General features: G+C 44.1%; 1 protein-coding gene across 3 annotated transcripts in view; it reads left to right on the top strand.

The window, feature by feature from the left end:
- Positions 1-679: 679 nt before the first annotated feature.
- cd2ap (CD2-associated protein) overlaps positions 680-23,339 on the top strand; it is a 185,079-nt gene continuing 162,419 nt past the window's right edge. For all 3 annotated transcript variants that reach the window (XM_067984523.1, XM_067984522.1, XM_067984521.1), the window contains exon 1: positions 680-954. In XM_067984523.1, coding sequence (XP_067840624.1) covers positions 951-954 — 4 coding nt within the window. In that variant the 5' untranslated portion in view covers positions 680-950. The remainder of the gene's footprint in view (positions 955-23,339) is intronic.

Below are 23,339 nucleotides of genomic sequence, written 5' to 3'. Positions count from 1 at the left end.
AATTGTGCGTTGCTGAGAGATCGTAAAAAGTCTATGGATGTTTTTAAAGCCACGTTGTAGAAAATTGTTTAGTAAATCTTTTTCTGTATTTGCAAACAAAACCACATGATGGACTAATTTGCATAATATGGATCTCAATTATTTCCTTCCACGTCACTAAATTGCTCCCTGGAGCCGCGGCTCACAGCAATTATGCAAATAATTTGGGATTGTTTGCAAACAGAGAAAAGTTTTGCAAAAACAGTTTTCAACAGATATGTAATGCTTTTTTAATAAATTCGAAGTATCTGTGACTATTACATTATGTATGCCATCGTTAGTTTAATTAATAGATAAACTACCCGTCTTATCTTAAGATCGAAATTCAAGTGAGCATCATGGAAAAAGCCGAACCTCAGCTTCGGGTTCTTGCCGCAATTACAAAAATGCAAAAAGTGGATCCAACTGGAGCCCCGAGCAGCACAACTCGAGACTTCGCTCAACATCTTTTCCCCGATCCACCCCCCTCTCTCCAGTCTCAGCTAAACAAACCCCGTCTCTTTTCGTCGGAACAGTCTTCAGCTTCTGGATGGCGCCGAGTGCTGTCAATCACCTCGCTCCCCCCCTCCTCGGGGACCCTGGAGACGGAGCGGGCGGGGACAAGGAAGAAAAGAGGCGGAGCGGGTCAGAGCCGCCCGTCCTCTCCCTCCTCCGGACTCCTGGGAGCGGATAGCTGGGGCTGATGCTGGGTCTAGGTTGGAGCGGGTGTAATCACTGCCCCCTCCCCATTGCTGTCTGCTGATTGCTCCTCCCCCGAGCAGAGCCGAGCCGAGCCGTGCAGCAACAGGTTTGCATTTGGGTTGCTTTCCCTCCCCCCACACACCGAATGGACGGCGCTGTCTGCGGATAACGAGCCAGGAAGCAGATCGGGAGAGGAGAGGAGAGGAGACCGCCGCCAGGCGCCAGCAGCCATGGGTGAGGGCACGGGACCGACTGACTGACCGGGAGGGAGGAGGGTGGTTGCGGGTGGTCCCTGTCGCTTTGCTCCACATAACTTGCCCGCTCCGCCCTGCGGGAGCCGAGCTGCGCTGATCGGGTGTTTCTTACCCGCTGTCCCGACGCTCTTGCACGGCTGTCCCGAGGGCGGTCTGAGCCGGGGCGGGGAGGGGAGGGAGCGGTAACTTGGAGCCGTAACAAAGCTCCGCGGTGCCGCCTTTAGTTGCGGGGTTTTGCAGGTCGGGCTGACGGAGGGGAGCTGTGTGCAAGATGATGTTTGACCTGCATTCACAGGTAATAAGCAGCTCCTCCTCCCCGGAGAGCTCAGCTTGTGAATTATTCATACTCTGATCCTGCACTCACCGGTTTCCTGAGTAACTAATCCAACTGTATTGAAACTGTTCAATTCCTCTTCTTCCCTCAACCCCGGGAGTTTCCCAGCTTCTCTTTGTTTTCTCCATGATTTTGCTGCGGGCAGGGCTCGGGGCGAAGTGTAGCTAAACTCCTGGAGGAGGAGGCGACAATACTTGGGAAAATCATTTTCTTTTATAAAAAAAAAGGGGGGGGGGAAGAATCTTTGGTTTTACTTTTTGAGGAGTGAAGTGGACGAATTTCCGATTGAATTAACTTAATTTGTTCATTGACTGCCCGAAACCTCACTTTTAGTTGACCTTCAGTTTATTTTATGCTACAGTAATAATGGAGTTTCCCTGTTAATAATCTACTTCGATAACAAGTGGTTGCAGACTACTCCTACAATTGAGTCATTGTGGAAGAACGTGGCCACATAACTCCCTGTCCTGATTGAACTACTTAATTCTAAAGATAAATGTATATTCATGTGTGCAACTTCCAAATTTACAATGAAAGAAAATGCCCAAACAAATGTATGTACTTTTCAGGTGGAAATGTATGTTGGGTTCATTTTCAAACCATTTTACAAGAGAAATGTTTACTGTGATTGTAGAAATTGCCCCCTTTTCAAGAAGTTGCTTCAACTAGCACAGTGCTAACAAATGTTTTTGAAAGACAGCGAGTAAGGATAGAGGGACTGATGGTCCTTTCTTTGACTGGTACATACGAATTAAGAGCAGGAGTAGGCCATTCGGCTCCTCGAGCCTGCTCTGCCATTTGATAAGATTATGGCTGATCTGATTGTGACCTCAACCCTACCTTTGACTCCCTTGTTAATCAGGAATCCATTTACCTCACCTTCGAAAATATTCAATGACCCTGCCTCCACTGGGGAAGGGAGTTCCACAGACTCATGACCATCTGAGAGAAAAAAATTCTCATCTCCGTCTTAGATGGGAGACCCCTTTTTTTAAACTGTGGCCCCTAGTTCTAGTCTATCCTGCAAAGGGAAATGTCTTCTCAGCATCTACTCCTTCAAGTCCCCTCAGGATCTTATATGTTTCAATAAGATCACCTCTCAATCTTCTAAACTCCAATGTATACAGGCCCAACTTGTCCAACCTTTCCTCATAAGATAACCCCCTCATCCCAGGAATCAGTTGAGTGAACATTCTCTGAACTACCTCCAAAGCAATTATGTCCTTTCTTAAATAAGGAGACCAAAACTGCACACAGTATTCTAGATGTGGTCTCACCAATGTCCTGTACAACTGTAGCAAAACATCTCTACTTTTATATTCCATTCCCCTTGCAATAAATGACAACATTCCATTTGCCTTCCTAATCACTTGCTGTACCTGCATATTAACTTGTTGTGATTCATGTACTAGGACATCCAGATCCCTCTGTACCTCAGAGTTCTGCAATCTCTCTCCATTTGAATAATATTCTGCTTTTCTATTCCTCCTGCCAAAGTGGACAAGTTCACACTTTCTCACATTATACTCCATCTGCCAAATTTTTGCCCACTCACTTAGCCTATCTATATCCCTTTGTAGACTCCTTATGTCCCCATCACAACTTAGTTTCCTACCTACCTTTGTGTCATCAGCAAATTTAGCAACCATACATTTGACCCCTTCATCCAAGTCATTGATATAGATTGTAAATAGTTGAGGCTATTACTTATTACTATTGAGATTGGTCACTACTGATTAGTGTACATTTCTACATTGCTCGTCACATGTAGAAAAATATCTGAGCTTTACAGGGTACTGGACATAGAGAATAGAGACCAAGCAGGAGGGGAAAGGTTGGAAGGGTCCAAGCACATTTGAGAAGAAGGGTCTTGAGGCTTTTGAAGTCGAGAAGGGATGAGAAAAAGGAGGTGTTAGGGTGTGGGTAGAGTAGCTGAAGGAACAGCTACTGATGGTGCAGTGGAATGGGGAACAAGGAAAATAGACCAGAGGAACAGATGGTGCATGGAGGGGTTAAATGGTCTGAGCAGATCATTGAGTTAGGGTGGGGTGAGGCCATGAAGAATTTGAAGGTGAGAAGAATAATGGTCAATTCACTGGGGCACAGGGGTGATTTGTCAGGAACAAACATTCCTGATGGTTACCAGTGTGGGAACTAGTAATGCGATGTGTGGAAGTACAGAGCATTCGGGGACCAATGTCATGCCTCCTGTTTTGCAGCAGCAGCAGGGAGTTTGCCTCTGTGCAGGAACTTGGAATAGAACTGCATTAAACATCAAAAGTACTCCAGGCACCTGACTAATCATAAGTATTATCATAGGAGATCTAGTAATATCATTATTAATTTTGATTTGATCTGTAAATAAGTTTTGTTGTTTGACATTTGCTGATTCAAGTTTGTTGTTTGTACTCTTCGGTTGTTTTGAACATGATTAGATTGATTAGCATATCATCCTCTTGAGGGTATCAGTATGTACTAAAGAATGAAATCTAACTTGAGCTAATGCACTTTGATGATAACAGGCTTGTCAATGAGTTTGCTTCTGTTTGGTCTACCTGCTTCAGCTACACGTAGCAGATGGGTTGATATGTTATCTTTTCCTCATTTATACCATTAACCGGTATCTCATCCCAACAATTACATTTTGGGTGGGGATAAGTTAATGGTAAAGCTTTTTGCTGAGAATTTACAAAATTAAATTCTTTCCTCAAACCATTTTGGCTGGGAAATTGTATTTTTTGACCTGAATTTAATGTTTTTAAACAAAAAAAACCAGCCTGCCTGATGGTCCAATGAGTGAATGGCATAGTATATAGCTATGTAGACCAGAAGATGGCAGGTTTAATTCCTGATTCCTGTTGAGGTAACAAACTTCATCAAAGGAAGCAGTTGGGGCAGTTCAAATGGCCTCAGCATTTCTTGAATAGGACCAAGGACTCTCGCTTCAATTTTCTGTCCAGACTTCCTGCTGGAAAATGCAGGTGTGGATGTTGGGACAAGGTGGGATTGGGCTTGGCTGTGATCCTCTCTGTGGTGAATGGCATGTTGTTGCTCACTGTCTTGGTGATGCATGAAGAATGCAAACTTGAGCAAAGTCCTGGAAGGCTCTAAGAGCCAATGCCTGAAAGAGAGTAGGAAAGAAAGTTGCTGGGTGGGTCGGGGTGGGTGCAGGGTTTAAAAGCGCAAAATTCTCAGAACTCAAATTAAATGCAACTGGCCGATAACAAATTTTAAGCATCCTAGAATTTGTAATTTGCATTTTCTCTGAATCCTCTGTTGTAGTTCTTCAACTTGTACTGCCAGACTTGGCTCAGTGGTAGGACTCTCGCCTCAGTCAGAAGGTTGTGGGTTTAAGCTTCGCTCCAAGAATTGAGCACATAATGTAGGCTGACATTTCAGTGTAATACTGAGGGAGTGCTGCAATGTTGGAGATGCTGTCTTTTGGATGAGATGTTAATCCGAGGTCCAGCTGTCCTCTCTGGTGGACGTAAAAGATTCCGTGGCGCTATTTCGAAGATGAGCATAGGAACTCTCCGTGTCCTAGCTAACATTCATCTCTCAACGAGCAACACCAAGAACAGATTAACTGGCCATTTATCTCTTTGCTGTTTGTGGAACTTGCTGTGTACATATTGGCTGCTACATGTTCTTTCTATCTTCTAACTTTCACACCCAAGGACTCAAACGCAATTGTCAGTCTGTTGAAGTTTAAATTGCTATACTTTGTTGTTATATAACCCAAGGTTTATAAACTTTGCTATTTACAAATCTTTCTAATTATTGTCAGCTGACTCTCAATCATAAATATTGAAATATTTAGTACCATTATTTAATAGTGAATAGATAGATACTTGCTACTGTATGTTTGTTTATTTTTGCAAAGATAGTGATTTGAAGAATCTGATTTTATACCATCAGATATTGATAGACCTTTTATGTCAATAGACCAAAACCATGTTGAGTTTTGTTGAAATGAATCCTGTAAAGTAGTTCCTCTATTTCTCAGTCAGCCATTGGATCAAGAACTACAGTAAGATTACATTGCCACTACTGTGATTTGACTATACAGATACACTTGAGGCTGACTAAAGGTCTCTGATTGAAAAATGTAAATTAACTTTCGTTCTCACCCTCAAAAGTTTGATGTGGAGATGCCGGTGATGGACTGGGGTGGACAAATGTAAGGAGTCTTACAACACCAGGTTATAGAGCAATAGCTTTATTTGAAATCACAAGCTTTCGGAGGCTTCCTCCTTCGTCAGGTGAGGAAGGAGGAAGCCTCCAAAAGCTTGTGATTTCAAATAAAACTGTTGGACTATAACCTGGTGTTGTAAGACTGCTTACATTCCTCAAAAGTTTAGCTTTCATCGTGTAATCAGATTCTTATTTTCCGCTCCACTACCACGTAGCATTCTGTGGTCAAGAAGATTCCATACTTGCCTTTTTATCACTTTGCCCCTCTCTCTTCACACCCCCCTCCCTCACCTCACTTGCTGCACATTGATGGTTTATTTTGAATATTCAGACTTCAAAGGGTTTGGTCCACAAACCTCTGGACTTGCTTAGCCAAGTTTTAGCCTTCTCTATGTACTAATCTAAAGCTGCTTTTGCTATGTCTATTTGCATGTGTATATTGGCTGCCATTCTGGACCAAAGCTTCCTTCCTCTTCTGGCTATCCCTTGGCCTTCTCTGCCCTGTCTCTAACCCATACTCTAACCTTTTCTCTCTGCTAAATACTCCTCAGTGTCTTGGCCTACTTGATGTTAGCCCCTGTTGATCTCTCCAGTCATTGTTTCTTTTCCAACCTGGGCAGGCTGATGTCTCTCTTCTGCTCCACCCTAGGCATTTTCTGTCATGCCCACCCTAACACCTGTCGTTGTCTCTCCCAAAACATAAAGCAATCCTGCATCCTCTTTTTCTGGCTCATGTTCCGCTTAGTCTATTTATGAGGGGTAAATCTCGGTAATCTTCTCCCTGACTGCTCATTAGGGCTGAACTAAACAGTGTGTAGTATCTGTGTCCTGATTGACCCTGAGCTGAGTTTCAAACCTTGTATCTACTCTATCACCAAGACAGCGTACATCCACCTTTGCAACATTTCCCATCTTCACCCCTTTCTCACTCTTCCCCTGCTGAACTCTTACCCCTGCTTTTAATACCTTCAAAATTCAACTTCTTAAGCATCTTCTTTGCTTAACTTCTTGGCTCCTCCCTATACTCCAATTTATCAAAATCTCTGCTGCCATCATCCTGCTATGCACAAAGTCTCGCTCCCCATCACTCCTGTGTTCCCTGATGTCCACTGGCTCCCTGTATCTCAATACACCAAATTAAAAATTCCTTAGTTTATAAATCCTCCCCAATGCCGCCTTGGCGCACTCCACCACCCCCGCCAACCTCTGAAATCTGCTGCCCTGTTGCCTCTGACTTCCCCACTCTCAGCATTTCTCATTGGTTAACAGTTTTTATTTTAAAATAGAGACAGTCCTGATACAGTTGAGAGCATTCTAAATAACTTTTTTTTAAAAAGTACTCCATTTGAAACTTTCAAGTAGAGACCTGTACCCGATGTCACTCCCAATTGGTAAGTTGTACAGTCCATTTGACATTTCTGGCCCTGGAGTTGTGGCAGTCGGATCCACAAAGCCCAGGGAACTCCAATCTTTGTATGCTTCTATTTCTGACTTGCTGATTTATCCTGTTTTGAATTTTGTAGACCCAGAGGTTTGGAAAAGGCTTTGAACTGTCATTTCATTGGTGAATAAATCCTAAATCAGAATAGCAAGATCTGTTTGTATCCATGTCTTCAAATGTAAACAAATGAAAGCCTGAAGTAGTTAGTTACAATGTTACATAAGTATCTTGTTTCAAAGATTCATTGCTTATAGCAAGAATGGGCATTTGGTATTTGACAGAGCAACTTCATCTGCTGTCTTGGACCTGGATTCGAAGTTCCTTTTTAAATTTTTAAGTTGGACCTTTTCTGGGCTGCTTTTGATGTTTTCACAGACTAGTCAAGCAACAGCCTGACATAGCCATACTCTCAAAATCATACCTTTCAGCCAACGTCGCAGACTCTTCCATCACCATCCCTGGGTATGTCCTGTCCCACCGGCAGGACAGACCCACCAGAGGTGGCAGTACAGTGATATACAGTCAGGAGGGAGTGGCTCTGGGAGTCCTCAACATTGACTCTAGACCCCATGAAATCTCATGGCATCAAGTCAAACATGGGCAATGAAACCTCCTGCTGATTACCACCCTCCCTCAGCTGATGAACCAGTCCTCCTCCATGTTGAGCACCACTTGGAGGAAGCACTGAGGGTAGCAGCAAGGGGACAGAATTTACTCTGGGTGGGGGTCTTCAATGTCCATCACCAAGAGTGGCTCGGTAACACCCACTACTGACCGAGCTGGCCAAATCCTGAAGGACATGGCTGTCAGACTGAGCCTGCGGCAGGTGGTGAGCGAACCAACACGAGGGAAAAACCTACTTGACCTCATCCTCGTCAATCTACCTGTCGCAGATGCATCTGTCCATGACAGTGTTGGTAGCAGTGACCACCGCACGTCCTTGTGGAGACTATGTCCCGTCTTCACACGGAGGACACCGTCCAACATGTGTGGCACTACCACCGTGCTAAATGGGATAGATTCAGAACAGATACAGCAGCTCAAAACTGAGCATCCATGAGGCGCTGTGGGCCATCAGCAGCAGCAGATTTGTATTCCAGCACAATCTGTAACCTCATGGCCCGGCATATTCCTCACTCTACCATTACCAACAAGCCAGGGGATCAACCCTGGTTCAATGAGGAGTGTGGAAGAGCATGCCAGGAGCAGCACCAGGGGTAACTAAAAATGAGGTGCCAACCTGGTGAAGCTACAACTCAGGACTACATGCATGCTAAACAGCGGAAGCAACATGCCAAAGACAGAGCTAAGCGATTCCACAACCAACGGATCAGATCAAAGCTATGCAGTCCTGGCACATCCAGTTGTGAATGGTGGTGGACAGTTAAACAACTAACGGGAGGAGGAGGCTCTGTAAACATCCCCACCCTCAATGATGGCAGAGTCCTGCATGTGAGTGCAATAGACGAGGCTGAAGCGTTTGCAACCATCTTCAGTCAGAAGCGCCGCGTAGATGATCCATCTCGGCCTCCTCCCGATATCCCCACCCTCAGAGGCCAGTCTTCAGCCAATTTGATTCACTCCACGTGACATCAAGAAACGGCTGAGTGCACTGGACACAACAAAGGCTATGGGCCCCGACAACATCCCAGCTGTAGTGCTGAAGACTTGTGCTCCAGAACTAGCTGCGCCTCGAGTCAAACTGTTCCCGTACAGCTGCAACACTGGCATCTACCCGACAATGTGGAAAATTGCCCAGGTATGTCCTGTCCACAAAAAGCAGGAGAAATCCAATCTGGCTATCAAGCGGCACTTACTCACCAATAACCTGCTCACTGATGCTCAGTTTGGGTTCCGCTAGGACCACTCTGCTCCAGACCTCATTACAGCCTTGGTCCAAACATGGACAAAAGAGCTGAATTCCAGAGGTGAGGTGAGATTGACTGCCCTTGACATTAAGGCAGCATTTGACCGAGTGTGGCACCAAGGAGCCCTAGTAAAATTGAAGTCAGTGGGAATCGGGGAGAAAACTCTCCAGTGGCTGAAGTTGTACCGAGCACAAAGGAAGATGGTAGTAGTTGTTGGAGGCCAATCATCTCAGCCCCAGGACATTGCTGCAGGAGTTCCTCCGGGCAGTGTCCTAGGCCCAACCATCTTCAGCTGCTCCATCATAAGGTCAGAAATGGGGATGTTCGCTGATGACTGCACAGTGTCCAGTTCCGTTCGCGACCCCTCAGATAATGAAGCAGTCCGTGCCCGCATGCAGCAAGACCTGGACAACATCCAGGCATGGGCTGATAAGTGGTGAGTAACATTTGTGCCAGGCAATGACCATCTCCAACAAGAGAGAGTCTAACCACCTCCCCTTGAAATTCAACGGCATTACCATCGCCAAACCCCCCACCATCAACATCTTGGGGGTCACCATGGACCAGAAACTTAACTGGACCAGCCATATAAATACTGTGGCTACAAGAGCAGGTCAGAGGCTGGATATTCTGCGGCGAGTGACTCACCTCCTGACTCCCCAAAGCCTTTCCACCACCTACAAGGCACAAATCAGGAGTGTGATGGAATACTCTCCACTTGCTTGGATGAGTGCAGCTCTAACAACACTCAAGAAGCTCGACACCATCCAGGACAAAGCAGCCCGCTTGATTGGCACCCCATCCACCACCCTAAACATTCACTCCCTTCACCACCGGCGCACTGTGGCTGCAGTGCGCACCATCCACAGGATGCACTGCAGCAACTTGCCAAGGCTTCTCCGACAGCACCTCCCAAACCTGTGACCCCCACCACCTAGAAGGATAAGGGCATCAGGCACATAAGAACACCACCACCTGTATGTTCCCTTCCAAGTCACACACCATCCCAACTTGGAAATATATCGCCGTTCCTTCATTGTGGCTGGGTCAAAATCCTAGAACTCCCTACTTATCAGCACTGTGGGAGAACCTTCACCACACGGACTGCAGCGGCTCTAGAAGGCAGCTCACCACCACCTTCTCAAGGGCAATTGGGGATGGGCTATAAATGCTGGCCTTGCCAGTGATGCCCACATCCCATGAACGAATAAAAAAAATTAAATGTCTGTAAAATATTTGATTATAGTTAAATCTATATTCTATTCCTGTTAATAAGTTTATTATTTTCGCTTTGGGAAAATAAACGTAATTGTCCAGTAGTTTGAGTTAAATAATTTTAATGGAATAGCAAGCAGAACATTAAACATCATAAAACATGAAAGCAGCTATGGAACTTAACGTAATTGGAACTTGGTCACGGTACAAGCTGTGTACCGCAAAGTTCTGTCATTTTACAAAATACCCTGATGGTTGTTTGCTTTGTGCCGCAGCAAAAAGTTCCATCAGGATTTCTGGCTTAGTTATGGGCACTTTAAAATCATAGAATCGTTACAGCACAGAAGGCGGCCATTCGGCAGCTCTTTGTAAGAGCAATCCAGTTAGTCCCATTCCCCCTCTCTTTCCCTGTAGTCCTGCAAATTTTTTCCCTTCAAATATTTATCCAGTGCTTTTTTGAAAGCCACAATTGAGTCTTTTAGGCAACGCATCCCAAATCATAACTGCTCGTGGTATATTAAAAAAAAAAGTTTCTCCTCGCATCGCCTTTGGTTCTTTTGCCAATCGCCTTAAATTTGTGTCCTCTGGTTCTCAACTCTTCCGCCAATGGGAACGGTTTCTCTTTATTTACTTCACCTAAACCCGTCATGATTTTGAGCACTTCTATCAAATCTCCCCTCGACCTTCTCTGTTCTCTAAGGAGAACAACCCCAGCTTCTCCAGTCTATCCGCGTAACTGAAGTCCCTCATCCCTGGAACCGTTCTGGTAAATCTTTTCTGCACCCTCTCTAACGCCTTCACACCCTTCCTAAAGTGCAGTGCCCAGAATTGGACACAATACTCCAGTTGTGGCCGAACCAGTGTTTCATAAAGGTTCAACATAACTTCCTTGCTTTTGTACTCTCTGCCTCTGTTTCTAAAGCCCAGGAGCCCATATGCTTTTTTAACCTGATCTGCCACCTTCAAAGTTTTCTGCGCAGATACCTCCAGGTTTTTCTGTTCCTGCACCCCCTCTAGAATTGTACCATTTAGTTTATATTGCCTCTCCTCGTTCTTCCTGCCAAAATGTATCACTTCGCACTTCTCTGCATTAAATGTCATCTGCCATGTGGTCCGCCCATTCCACTAGCCTGTCTATATCCTCGTAAAATCTATTGCTATCCTCCTCACTGTTTACTACCCTTCCAAGTTTTGTGTCCTCTGCAAATTTTGAAATTGTGCCCTGTACACGCAAATTGAAGTCATTAATCTATAATCAAAAAAAGCAGCTGTCCTAGCACCAACCCCTGGGGAACACCACTGTATATCTCTGGGGTTGAGGGGGTCTTTCTCACTCCAACTAGCAGCAGCATTCCTCACCGAATCAACAATTTCCATGTCGGTCAGCAATCTGAACATGAGGATTTCCGTACCAATACTAGCATTGGATTCAAATGTCATTTTTTCTGGTAGTCACAACAGAACTGAAATGGTCAGAGGTTTGCTGCTTCAGAGTTGTCTTGGTACCCACGTGGTTCCTCAACTGCGTCAGTTGCAGCTGCATCCTCTGCCGGTGGGATGAATTTACAGTGCTGAAAGCATTTGGATTCTTCTAGATGCAGATATTTCATGTGAGCACTGGAGTTGGCAATTATTGAAGCAGTTTTTCTGCCTTGTGATTTTGCTCTTCGGTCGAATTGGTGAAGCCACTCCTCAAAAAGAGCATAGGTCATCCACGCCTTTCTTCTGTAGGTTACAGGCAGAGTGACAAAACCACAAAAAATGGTGGAGGGCTTTGGAATTCCCAATCACTGGTTGCTTAGCCTTTTACCCATTGCAGTATTTTTTCATTGAAAGTTGATATTCTGTTTGGGTGCAGCTTTTCAAAAAGGCCAGTTTCAGCCCCATTTTAGATATGTTGGGGTTTATCATGAGAGAAAATTTTAGGAATTTTATCACGCACCCAGTTGTCGACTCTTGCTATGGAATGTTGCTTGCTTCCCCATATGTGGACCTGGACATGATTATGTGGTTGTTTTTGAAGTGGCTTATCCATGATGCAGAAACAGTCGGTCCAAAATTCTTTGCCAATTTCATTTGTCTTTACTGGCAAGATAAGGTTGGACAGCCGAAGAAGGTTAACTGCTTTGGCATGCTTGCACCAGCTTAAGTTTGATTTAAGCAGCATGTCAGGACCCATTTGGTGTGGGATCAGCCAATAATTTAAATTTAAGAGCTTTGAGTTAGGCAACAAATTTTCAAGAAAGAAACAATGCCAACCTTGCCTTAGGGATAGCACTCTTGCCTCTGAGTCAGAAGGTTCAAGCCCCACTCCAGAGACTTTAGCATATAATCTAGGCAAACATTTCACCAGATGAATTCAAGTTTGTGCTTTCTTTTTCAATGAATTTTCAAAGGGAGGTTTCTCAATGCAAAATAACTTTATTTAGTGTCTTTCATGACCTCAGGACATCCCAAAGCATTCACAGCTAATATGCTTGGGAGGAACAGGTGACCTTGGGTTTGTGGTTCCCAAAGCTTTCCATTGCTGAGTGTTTTCTTCACCTCATGTCCAGGTCTTTTGTAGACTAATTTGATAGTTTGGTTGTTAGTTAGTCACCAACTCCATTATTGCTGTGTCACGCGACTATCAGTATGGTAGAAAGCGAATTAGATCGACTGTGGTCTCTCTTGGTCTAGCAATTCCTGTGTTCACAATATTAGGATATCCCAAAGCACTTCACAGCCAATGAAGTACTTTGAAATTGTAGTCGCTGTTGTAATGTAGGGAGCCAAAATGTATATAGCAACCCCAACAACAGGAGAAGCCCCCATCTCTTCTTTGAATAGTGGATGGGATCCTTTACCCTCACCTGAGGGTAGATGGGGCCTTGGTTTAACGTCTCACCTGAAAGACAGCACTTCCAACAGTGCAGCACTCCCTCATTGCTGAGGTGCTACATGGAAGAGTAAGTCCCTATTATGTGCTGAAGTCTTTGGAGTGGAGCTTGAACCCACAACCTTCTGACTGAGAAGTGAGACTGCTATCACTGAACCAAGGCTGATATATGATGATTACACTATTTCATCACAGAAGCCCAGCAGTAAAGAGCTGACCTCAAATGATTTTTGCCTGATGTTTACTGTGTGCCATTGCTGATACAAAAACAAGGAAGATTGGACAAAGGGGAAATTTATATATTTAAGGTTTAGTTTTTTTCAGTAAGGAACAATGGTGATAGACTAAGGTCTATAGTGCAGGATGGCATTGAGATTGAAAAGTAATGTTCTCAAGTATCTGCAACTCTGCAAGAGAAACTGATTTATTTATGTGTTGGCTTTGGGAAGGAAGAATGCAGTGAGCCGGCCTGGAGGGAAAGCACTAGAATAATTAAGGGCACGCCACACCCACACCTCATCTGTTACTTGTGGAAAAAGTTATGAGATCTTAGTTGGGGGATATAGTGCAGGCATTCATTGTCCATTGAGGACTAAAGCATGTTGAAAAAATTCTGTCTGGTTTGAGTGGGTTGTGTTTTTTCTTGATTTCTAATCTTTTGCTTTTGAGGGGGTGGGGGAAATGGTATTCTCAGTGTGCTGTGTTTTGCTAGGATTTTAAAAAAAAGCCCGTACAAATTTTGTTTGATAATGCTCCTGTGAAGGGCTTGGGACATTTTACGATGTTAAAAGTGCTGTACAAATCCAAGTTGTTGTACAATGACTTGGACATAGTATGTTCTGGGAATTCTTTACCCCAGAGGGCTGTGATTGCTCAGTCGTTGAGTATATTCAAGTCTGAGATGGATAGATATTTGGACACTAAGGGAATCAAGGGATATGAGGATAGGGCGGAAAAGTGAAGTTACATAGCAACAGGAGTAGGCCATTCAGCCCCTCGTGCCTGCTCCGCCATTTGATAAGATCATGGCTGATCTGTGATCTAACTATATATACCTGCCTTTGGCCCATATCCCTTAATACCTTTGGTTGCCAAAAAGCTATCTCTCTCAGATTTAAATTTAGCAATTGAGCTAGTATCAATTGCCGTTTGCGGAAGAGAGTTCCAAACTTCTACCACCCTTTGTGTGTAGAAATGTTTTCTAATCTCGCTCCTGAAAGGTCTGGCTCTAATTTTTAGACTGTGCCTCCTACTCCTAGAATCCCCAACCAGCGGAAATAGTTTCTCTCTATCCACCCTATCCGTTCCCCTTAATATCTTATAAACTTCGATCAGATCACCCCTTAACCTTCTAAACTCCAGAGAATACAACCCTAATTTGTGTAATCTCTCCTCGTAACTTAACCCTTGAAGTCCGGGTATCATTCTAGTAAACCTACGCTGCACTCCCTCCAAGGCCAATATGTCCTTCCGAAGGTGCGGTGCCCAGAACTGCTCACAGCACTCCAGGTGCGGTCTAACCAGCGTTTTGTATAGCTGCAGCATAACTTCTGCCCTCTTGTGCTCTAGTCCTCTAGATATAAAGGTCAGCATTCCCTTAGCCTTATTGATTATTTTCTGCACTTGTTCATGACACTTCAATGATCTATGTACCTGAACCCCTAAGTCCCTTTGGACATCCAATGTTTTTAACTTTTTACCATTTAGAAAGTACCCTGTTCTATCCTTTTTTGATCCAAAGTGGATGACCTCACATTTGCCTACATTGAATTCCATTTGCCACAGTTTTGCCCATTCACCTAATCTATCAATATCCCTTTGTAATTTTATGTTTTCATCTACACTGCTTACAATGCCACCAATCTTTGTGTCATCGGCAAACTTAGATATGAGACTTTCTATGCCTTCATCTAAGTCATTAATAAATATTGTGAATAATTGAGGCCCCAAGACAGATTGAGGTAGAAGATCAGTCATGATCTTATTGAATGGTGGAGCAGGCTCGACCATACAGCCTACTCCTGCTCTTATTTCTTCTGCCCACATATATTTAGGGATGGTGGGAACAAACTTGGAGAAATAAACTAGATTGGATGAAATGCACATGACAACTAAATTTTATAAATGGAATATAAGAGAAATATAAAGTAATCAGTTTTAAATAAAAACAGAAAATGCTGGAAATACTCAGCATGTCAGGCAGCACCTGTGGGGAAAGAAACAGTTAAACGTTTCGTGTCTGTGTAGAGGGCAGGAGTGATTAAATGACAAAAGGGATGATGGTGCAAGGCAAGGAGGGTGGTAATGGGGCAAGTGAAGAAACAAAAGATGGTTCTAGAGGAGCTGAAAATGGCAACAGCAGAACCATTACCAGCACCTTTGTCCGAAAAAATGGTCGTAACGGTTATGATCTGAAGTTATTGAAATCAATGTTGAGTCCAGAAGGTTGTGCAGTGCCTAATTGAAAGGTGAGGTGCTGTTCCTTGAGCTTCCTTTGTACAGTGCAGTCGGCCGAGGTCAGAGTGGGAGTGGGACAGGGAATTAAAATGGCAAGCGACTGGAAGCTTATGGTCACTCTTGTGGACTGAGCGGAGGTGTTTAGCAAAGCGATAACCTGTCTGCGTTTGGTCTCCCCAATGTAGAGGAGACCGCATTGTGAGCAGCGAATACAGTGTACGAAACTGAAAAGTACAAGTAAATCGCTGTTTCACCTGGAAGGAGTGTTTGCGGCCCTGGACGACGGGAAGGGAGGAGGTGAAAGGGCAGGTGTTGCATCTCCTGCAGTTGGACAGGAAGGTGCTGTGGGAAGGGGAGGGGGTGATGGAAGAGTGGACCAGGGTGTCACGGAGGGAACGGTCCCTTCGTAATGCTGGGAGGGGAGGGGAAGATGGGTTTGGTGGTGGCATCGTGCTAGAGGTGGTGGAAATGGCAGAGAATGATATGTTGAATGTGGAGGCTGGAGGGTGGACAAGGGGGAACCTATCATGGTTTTGGGAGGGAGGGGAAGGGGTGCAGGAAATGGGACGGACATGAATGAGGACCCTGTCAAACATAGTGGAGGAGAATCTTCAGTTGAGGAAAAAGGAAGACATTTCGGAAGCGCTGGTGTGGAAGGTGGCAGAGAAACTGGGAGAATGGAATAGAGTCTAAACTTACAGGAAGCGAGGTAGGAATTGGTGGGCTTTTAGTAGATATTGTTTGACAGCCTATCCCCAGAAATGGAAATGAGGAGTTGGAGGTGGACCAGGTGAAGGAGGGGTAGAAATTGGAAGCAAAGTTGGTGAAATTTTCCAGTTCAGGGCGAGTGCAGGAAATGACACCGATATAGTCATCAATGTACTGGAAAAAGAGAGAGGACCTGAGTAGGACTGGAACAAAGAATGTTCCACGTATCTCACAAAGAGGCAGGCATAGCTAGGACCCATACGAGTTCCCATAGCAACACCTTTTTATTTGGAGGAAGTGAGCGGAGTCACAGGAGATGGTGTTCCACGTAAGAACAAGTTCAGCCAGGCGGAGGAGGGTGGTGGTGGATGGGGACTGGTTGGGCCTCCGTTCAAGAAAGAAGCGGAGGGCCCACAGGCCGTCCTGATGGGGGGTGGCAGTGTAGAAGGGACTGGATGTCAATGGTGAAAAGGAGATGGTTAGGGCTGGGAAATAGTTAAAATGGCGGAGGGCGTCGGAAGAGTTGCGGATGTAGGTTGGAAGAGACTGGACAAGGGGAGAAAAAATAGTTGAGATAGGAAGAAATAAGTTCCGTGGGGCAAGAACAGGCTGAAACAATGGGTCTACCAGGGCAGTCCTGTGTGTGGATCTTGGGAAGGAGGTAGAAGAGGGCTGTGCTGGGTTATGGGACTATGATGTTGGAGGCCATGGGCGGGGAGGTCAGTGACAGTCCAGAAAACTATGGCTTGATGTTTGGCGGTGGGGTCATGGTCCAGGGAGATGTAGGACGAGGTGTCGGAGAGTTGGCGTTCAGCCTCCGCAAGGTTGAGGTCTGTTCGCCAAACAACAACAGCGCTGCCCTTCTCAGTGGGTTTAATGACAATGTCAGGGTTGGACCTGGGAGAACGGAGTCCTGCAAGTTCAGAGGGAGGTAGGTTAGATTGAGTGAGGGAAGCAGCGAAATTGAGACAGCCGATTGTTATGCCGGCAGTTACGATGAAAGGATTGAGAGGGTATGAGTCCAGAAGGAGGGATCCCGATGGAATGAGAATTCTGAAGGTGGGAGAAAGGGTCTGCTTGTGCGGGGTGGGTGTGGGAAGACGACCCTTGGCCAAAGAAGTGGGCGTGGAGGAGAACACACCGGAAGAGCTCAGCATCATGTCAAGTTCGAAATTCATTGAGGTGGGGGTGTAAAGGGATGAAGCTGAGGCTTTTACTGAGGACTGATCGTTTTGGCGTCAGAGAGGGGATCGTGAAAACATGACAAATGGTGAGATTGGAAGGGGGGGAATGGGGTGAGAGGAAAGTGAAGGGGAAGAAGGATCAGGAAGTGCATTGCATCTGAGCTGTTGAAGCTTGTGGTCCTTGACACCTGAAAGGAAGAAAAGAAGTTTTTTGTTAAGTGTCGGATGAGGCGAAGGATGAAATGGACCTGCAGACCAGGACAACTCTGAAGTAGAGTGAGTTGGTGCTGCTGAAGAGAGAGGTCGAGTGTGTGCAAATGGCAGCGCATGGCTTTGAGCGTGGATCTCGGGAAGTGGCGAGAAACGCTGGTGGTTCAAGGAACGCTGAATGTCATGAAGCTATCTGTAATCATGGGTGGATGTGAAACATGAAGGGTGGAATTAATGTGGAATAAGTCGGAGCCTGAGACCGTTGTTGAGGAAAGAGATGTGGCTGTGAAAGCGAGTTTTAGTACATATCTCATCGAACACGAGAAGGGAAACAGCAAGCAATGAAGATGAACAAAGTAAAAGAGACTAACGGAAATCCCGTCTGAGAGAAGAGCAGAACTACTTTAAGGTGGGCAGTCCTGGAAGAGAAGTGGCCATGAATCAAACACTAAATCAAAAGCAAAATACTGCGGATGCTGGAAATCTGAAATAAAAACAGACACCCACAGCTATCTTGATTATACTTCCTCCCACCTCACTTCCTGTAAGGACTCTATTCCCTTCTCCCAGTTTCGCCATCTCTGTCGCATCTGTTCTGATGATGCTACCTTCCACACCAGTGCTTCTGATATGTCTTTTTTCCTCAACCGAGGATTCTCCTCCACTGTGGTTGACAGGGCACTCACCATTTCCCCTCCCTCCCAGAACCATGATAGAGTCCTCCTTGTCCGCACCTTCGACCCCACCAGCCTCCACATTCAACGTATCATCCTCCCGCCATTTCTGCCACCACATCTTCCCTCCCCTGCCCTTTCAACATTCCGAAGGGACCGCTCCCTCTGCGACCCTCTGATCTAATCTTCCAACACCCGCTCCCCTTCTCACGGCACCTTTCCATGCTAGTGCAGCAGATGCAACACTTACCCTTTCACCTCCTCCCTTCCTACTGCCCAGGATCCCAAACACTCCTTCCAGGTGAAATAGCAATTTACTTGTACTACTTTCAATTTGGCATACTATTCACTGCTCACCATGCGATCTCCTCTACATTGGGGAGAACTAATGCAGATTGGGTGATCACTTTGCTGAACACCTGCTCAGTCCGCAAGCGTGACCCTGAGCTTCCGGTCGCTTACCATTTTAATTCTTTGTCCTCAGCCTCCTACGCTGTTCCAAGGAAGCTCGAGGAACAACGAGCACCTCATCTTTCGATTAGGCACTTTACAACTTTCCAGACAGAACATCGATTTCAATAACTTCAGATCATATCCGCTGCTACCATTTTTTTTCGGACAGCGGGTGCTGGTAATGGTCCTGTTGTTGCCATGTACAGCTCATCTAGACCCATCATTTGCTTCTTTACTTGTCCCATTACCACCCTCCTTGCCTTTCACCATCATCCGTTTTGTCATTTAATCACTCTTGGCCTCCACCCTATCTCAGACCTTCCCTTTTGTTCTTTCCTCCCTCTCTTTCTCCGTCCCCCCCCCGCCACCCCAACCTTTGTCTGGCTCTGCACTTGTTTAAAAACTGTTACATTTTTAGCTTCTTCCAGTTCTGACGAAAGGTCTTGGACCTGAAACGTTAACTTTTTTTCTCCACAGCTGCTGCCTGACCTGCTGAGTATTTCCAGCATTTTCTGTTTTTATTTCAGATTTCCAGCATCTGCAATATTTTGTTTTTGAAGTAATCAGTTTTGTTTTCCTTTCTTGCTAAAATATATTGAATTTGGTGTGTTATGTTTAAATTTTTGTGGAGTGCTAAGAAAATGGTTTGTGTCCAAAATGTTCCCAGCCAACTGAGTGGGGATGCTATTTTTACTTAACTCTAATGAGCCAAGTTATGAGGTGCCACATGCTGAGATAAGAATGTTGTCTTTTAATTGCTTTTTTCCCCTCCTATTTTCTGTTCTTCCCTTTATCAGTTTTCTATTATTGCAACTTCCTCTTTAGCTGAAGAAGATGCCCTATAATAAGTAAACAGGCAAAAAGGACTACAAATGCTGGAATTCTGAAACAAACAGCAAATACTGGAAATACTTAGCAGAATGCGCAGAAGAGAAGACAGGATACTGTTCCTCGAGCTTGTACTAAGGCAGTATAGGAGACCAAAGACTCAAAGATTAGAGTGGGAATGGGATGGAGAATTAAGTGGAGAACCATAGGTAGGTAAGGTTCACACTGGTGGATGGAAAGGGGTGTTCAACAAATGTATTTGGTTTCCCCACTGCAAGAGACTACACTGTAAGCAAAATATATTAGATAGGAGGAAAAACACACAAATTGTTGTCTGATGTAGGATTGTGAGGAATGCCGTGTCATATTTATTCAAATGTCTTTATTTCTAACAGATTAAAGATACTAGCTTCCTGTGGCCTTAGACCCTGCCCCAACCCCTCTCTGCTTTGGCGATGGTAGCAATATCCAGAAACAATTGATGGAACATTGAGGTTCAAAAGCTGTCTTTAGCCAGTTGCCACATATTTAAAGATAGACCTGATGAGTCCTCTATGCATTAACAGCTTGTATTTATGCAGTGCCTGTTGAAAATCAGCACAAAGCGCTTCAGAGACATAATCAAAGAGGGAAGCTGAGGCAATGGAGGAGAGATTAGAAGAGCTGAGCAAAAGTTTGGTGAAAGAAGTGGGTTTTAAAGGAGGAGAAGGAGGTAGAGAGGTGGAGGAATTTAGGGAAGGAATTCCAGAGCATGGGGCTTAGGTTTATTTTTCTTATTCACTGTTTGAATTTCATGGGCTTGGATGTTTGGAAAGGGCTGTATTGAATGCTGTTGCCTCATTGATGGATATATCCTAAATCAGAACACAAAGATCTAAGATCAAAGAGCTGCTATCTGCAGCTTGAGGTGTATGAAAATTTAAGGGAAAGCTCTATAGCATACGTCATCTACATGACCCATCAAGATGAGAAGAAAGCTTGGGCATTGCCATTGTTGATGTACTCAATGCAGCCATATTATGTGCTCCAGTAGGAACAATTGGTGCATTGTTGGGATCTGCCAGTTCATGAGACCACAAAACAAGTTTGAAGAAACAGTTAGTTTGGCCTATTGATTTCATCTTTCAACCCAACTATATTCCCATTATAGCAGCTAACGGTGTCTTATCTGAGTCCAGTGTCCTGGCCTCAGAAACCCTTCCTGACATCTATTCCTGCAGGTGATCATGCTCGGTGTAAACAAGTACTTTCTGACATTCCTGCGTTAAAGGTGCTGTATACATGCAAGTTTATGTCTGTTCTAAACTTGTCCTTCATAGTCTTGAACTTGTGCCCTCTTGTCTGCTGCTTTGGCCTATCTGGAAATATTTTATTTTGATTTATTTTATTTCATTATGTATCTTTTGATATACCTTTATTATACAGCCGTGTTAGTGAGCCTTCACTTATCTAGTTCCTCACAATTTATCTTTCTAATACTAAGGCCTTTGTTGCTCTTATCTACATTACCTGGGTGTTCCCATGAATAATGGTCATCCCATCCAGAGCTGCAGACAGCAGTGCAACTATGACCTGACTAGGGCACTATGCAGCTTCAGCAAAACCTCTAGGAGATTTAAACTCAATTGATTTAGAAGCATTACACACATCCTGTTTGCTTTGTTTACTGATGTCTCATGGCCATGGTGAGTGATGAGTTAACTTGCATCCCTTTTTTTTAAAAAAAACTTTCCTCCTTGGCAAGTTTTATCTTGCCCATGGAATGTATGTGCCTCCTATTTTACTTGCAGTGACAAATGAACGTTGAGTTGGGAAAACAAATCAAATGATTTATTTGGTACAGCAAGTAAGTCGGCAGGCAAACAGTATGTTAGCCATTATTGTAAGGGGTTTGGAGTATCAGAGTTAGGAGGTCTTGCTGCAATTTATAAAGGGCTCTGGTGAGACCACACCTGGAGTACTGTGTACAGTTTTGGTCTCCTTACCTAAGGAAGGATATACTTGCCATAGAGGGGGTGTAACAAAGGTTCACTAGATTGATCCCTGGGATGAGAGGGTTGCCCTATGAGAGATTGAGATGTATGGGCCTATATTCTCTGGAGTTTAGAAGAATGAAAGGTGATCTCATTGAAATGTATAAGATGCAGAGGTGACTTGACAGGGTAGATGCTGAGAGGCTGTTTCCCTAGCAGGAGAGTCTAAAACTAAGGGTTATAGTCTCCCAGATAAGGGGTCAGCCATTTAGGTCCAAGATGAGGAAAAATTTCTTCACTGAGGGTTGTGAGTCTTCGGAATTCTCTACCCCAGAGGGCTGTGGATGTTCAGTTGTTGAGTATGTTCAAGACAAAGAGATTTTTGGACACTGAGAATCAAGGGATATGGGGATAGCGGGAAAGTGGAGTTGAGGTAAAAGATCAGCCATGATCTTATTGACTAGCGGAGCAGGCTCGAGGGGATGTACGGCCTACTCCTGCTCCTGTTCCTATTTCGTATGTTCTTATGACTTGTTTTCTGTTTGCCACTGTAAATGTGAATTTAGCGAATCCAGAAATAAAAATCTACACGTGTTCTAATTTTAAAAAATGTAACACACCTCCCAGCATCTGTAATGAAATGCTCCACATTCAAATGTTCAGCAGTGCATCAACATGCCCACTGTTCTTAGAGCAGTTTTGAGATACCTATGGTATGTATGTAATTAAAAAAGGGAATCCATGGGTGGAAGAAGTGGTGCACAGTTTTATTGTGAACCAAAGAGGACCCAGGTACAAGGATAGGCCATTGAAACCTGGGACAGAATTGGAGGTCATGCTGCCTGGAGGCATATTTATATTGCTGTAGTGTTTTTTCTCTCTATTGAAACTGTCCTGCAGTATAACTGTTGGTTACTATGGGAGAAACTCCAAATGAGGCAGTAAATGCTTTAGGTTTCAGTGATTATAGTAGGATCACAAAATCTTTTTATGATTGCCAGTTGTTTTGAGGAAGATGTGTAGAATATATAAAATAATGAATTGTTTCTGGGAGTATGTGAGATATATAAATGAGTTAGTTGTTTTAAAGTTATAGTCCACATCAAATTCAGCTCTGACAGTCAATTATTTATTTATCATTTAATTCTTACCACTTCAGGCTAAAATAACTTCACAAAAGTGGTGGCCATTGAAAGCGAATAGTAGTGGATGCTTGATGCAAAGAGAACAAATGAATTGTGGGTATATAAGCACAGTGTGGAACTGTTGAAAAATATTTTTGTGCCAATTTGATATTTTCAACCAATATAAGAGATAAAGTTTTCAGTGTAAAATGAAACATTTATTTCTTACAAATTTAAATGACTGCAATAAGGATTACACACTATAAAAGATAACACTTGGATGTGATTAGATTGGCCTACCACCTCAGAGCAGGGTGCAAATTCAGCTCAAACTGATGGAATGAAAGTCTCTGCTAGCTTTAAGGGTCCTATGTGAAATAAGTTGGGGCAGTCTCAGTCTTGTTCCTTGTGGACACAAGCCTACTGCTCAAAACCGGTTCTAATTTGGCACGAATTGATAATCTTACTCTGGCTACAAAATAGGTGGTGTGGGAAATTTAATATAAAAAAAACTGTCACACAGGTATATAAAATATTAGATGGCAGGAAAGTGACAGAATAGTAGAATTGCACTGTTAGGATAATGTGTGATTGATGATTGTCATGCCATAAAAATTCCATAGCAATATTCCTAGAGCAGAAACAAAGATGTTTTGCTATTTTGTCTTGAAGGTACATGTAATTACTCGTTATCTGTATTTTGCTATCTGTATTTTGCTAGCTTATGACCTTGATTAGTTTAACATGAAATGAGCCGTAACTCTGGGACACTGCATGAATTCATGTTTCAACTTGCTGTTTTCAACCATTTGTCTTTTGTTAAC

This window comes from Heptranchias perlo, chromosome 5 (assembly GCF_035084215.1).
Source record: "Heptranchias perlo isolate sHepPer1 chromosome 5, sHepPer1.hap1, whole genome shotgun sequence".
Classification (NCBI taxonomy): Eukaryota; Metazoa; Chordata; class Chondrichthyes; order Hexanchiformes; family Hexanchidae; genus Heptranchias; species Heptranchias perlo.
This window is presented reverse-complemented; position numbering and strand designations above follow the sequence as displayed.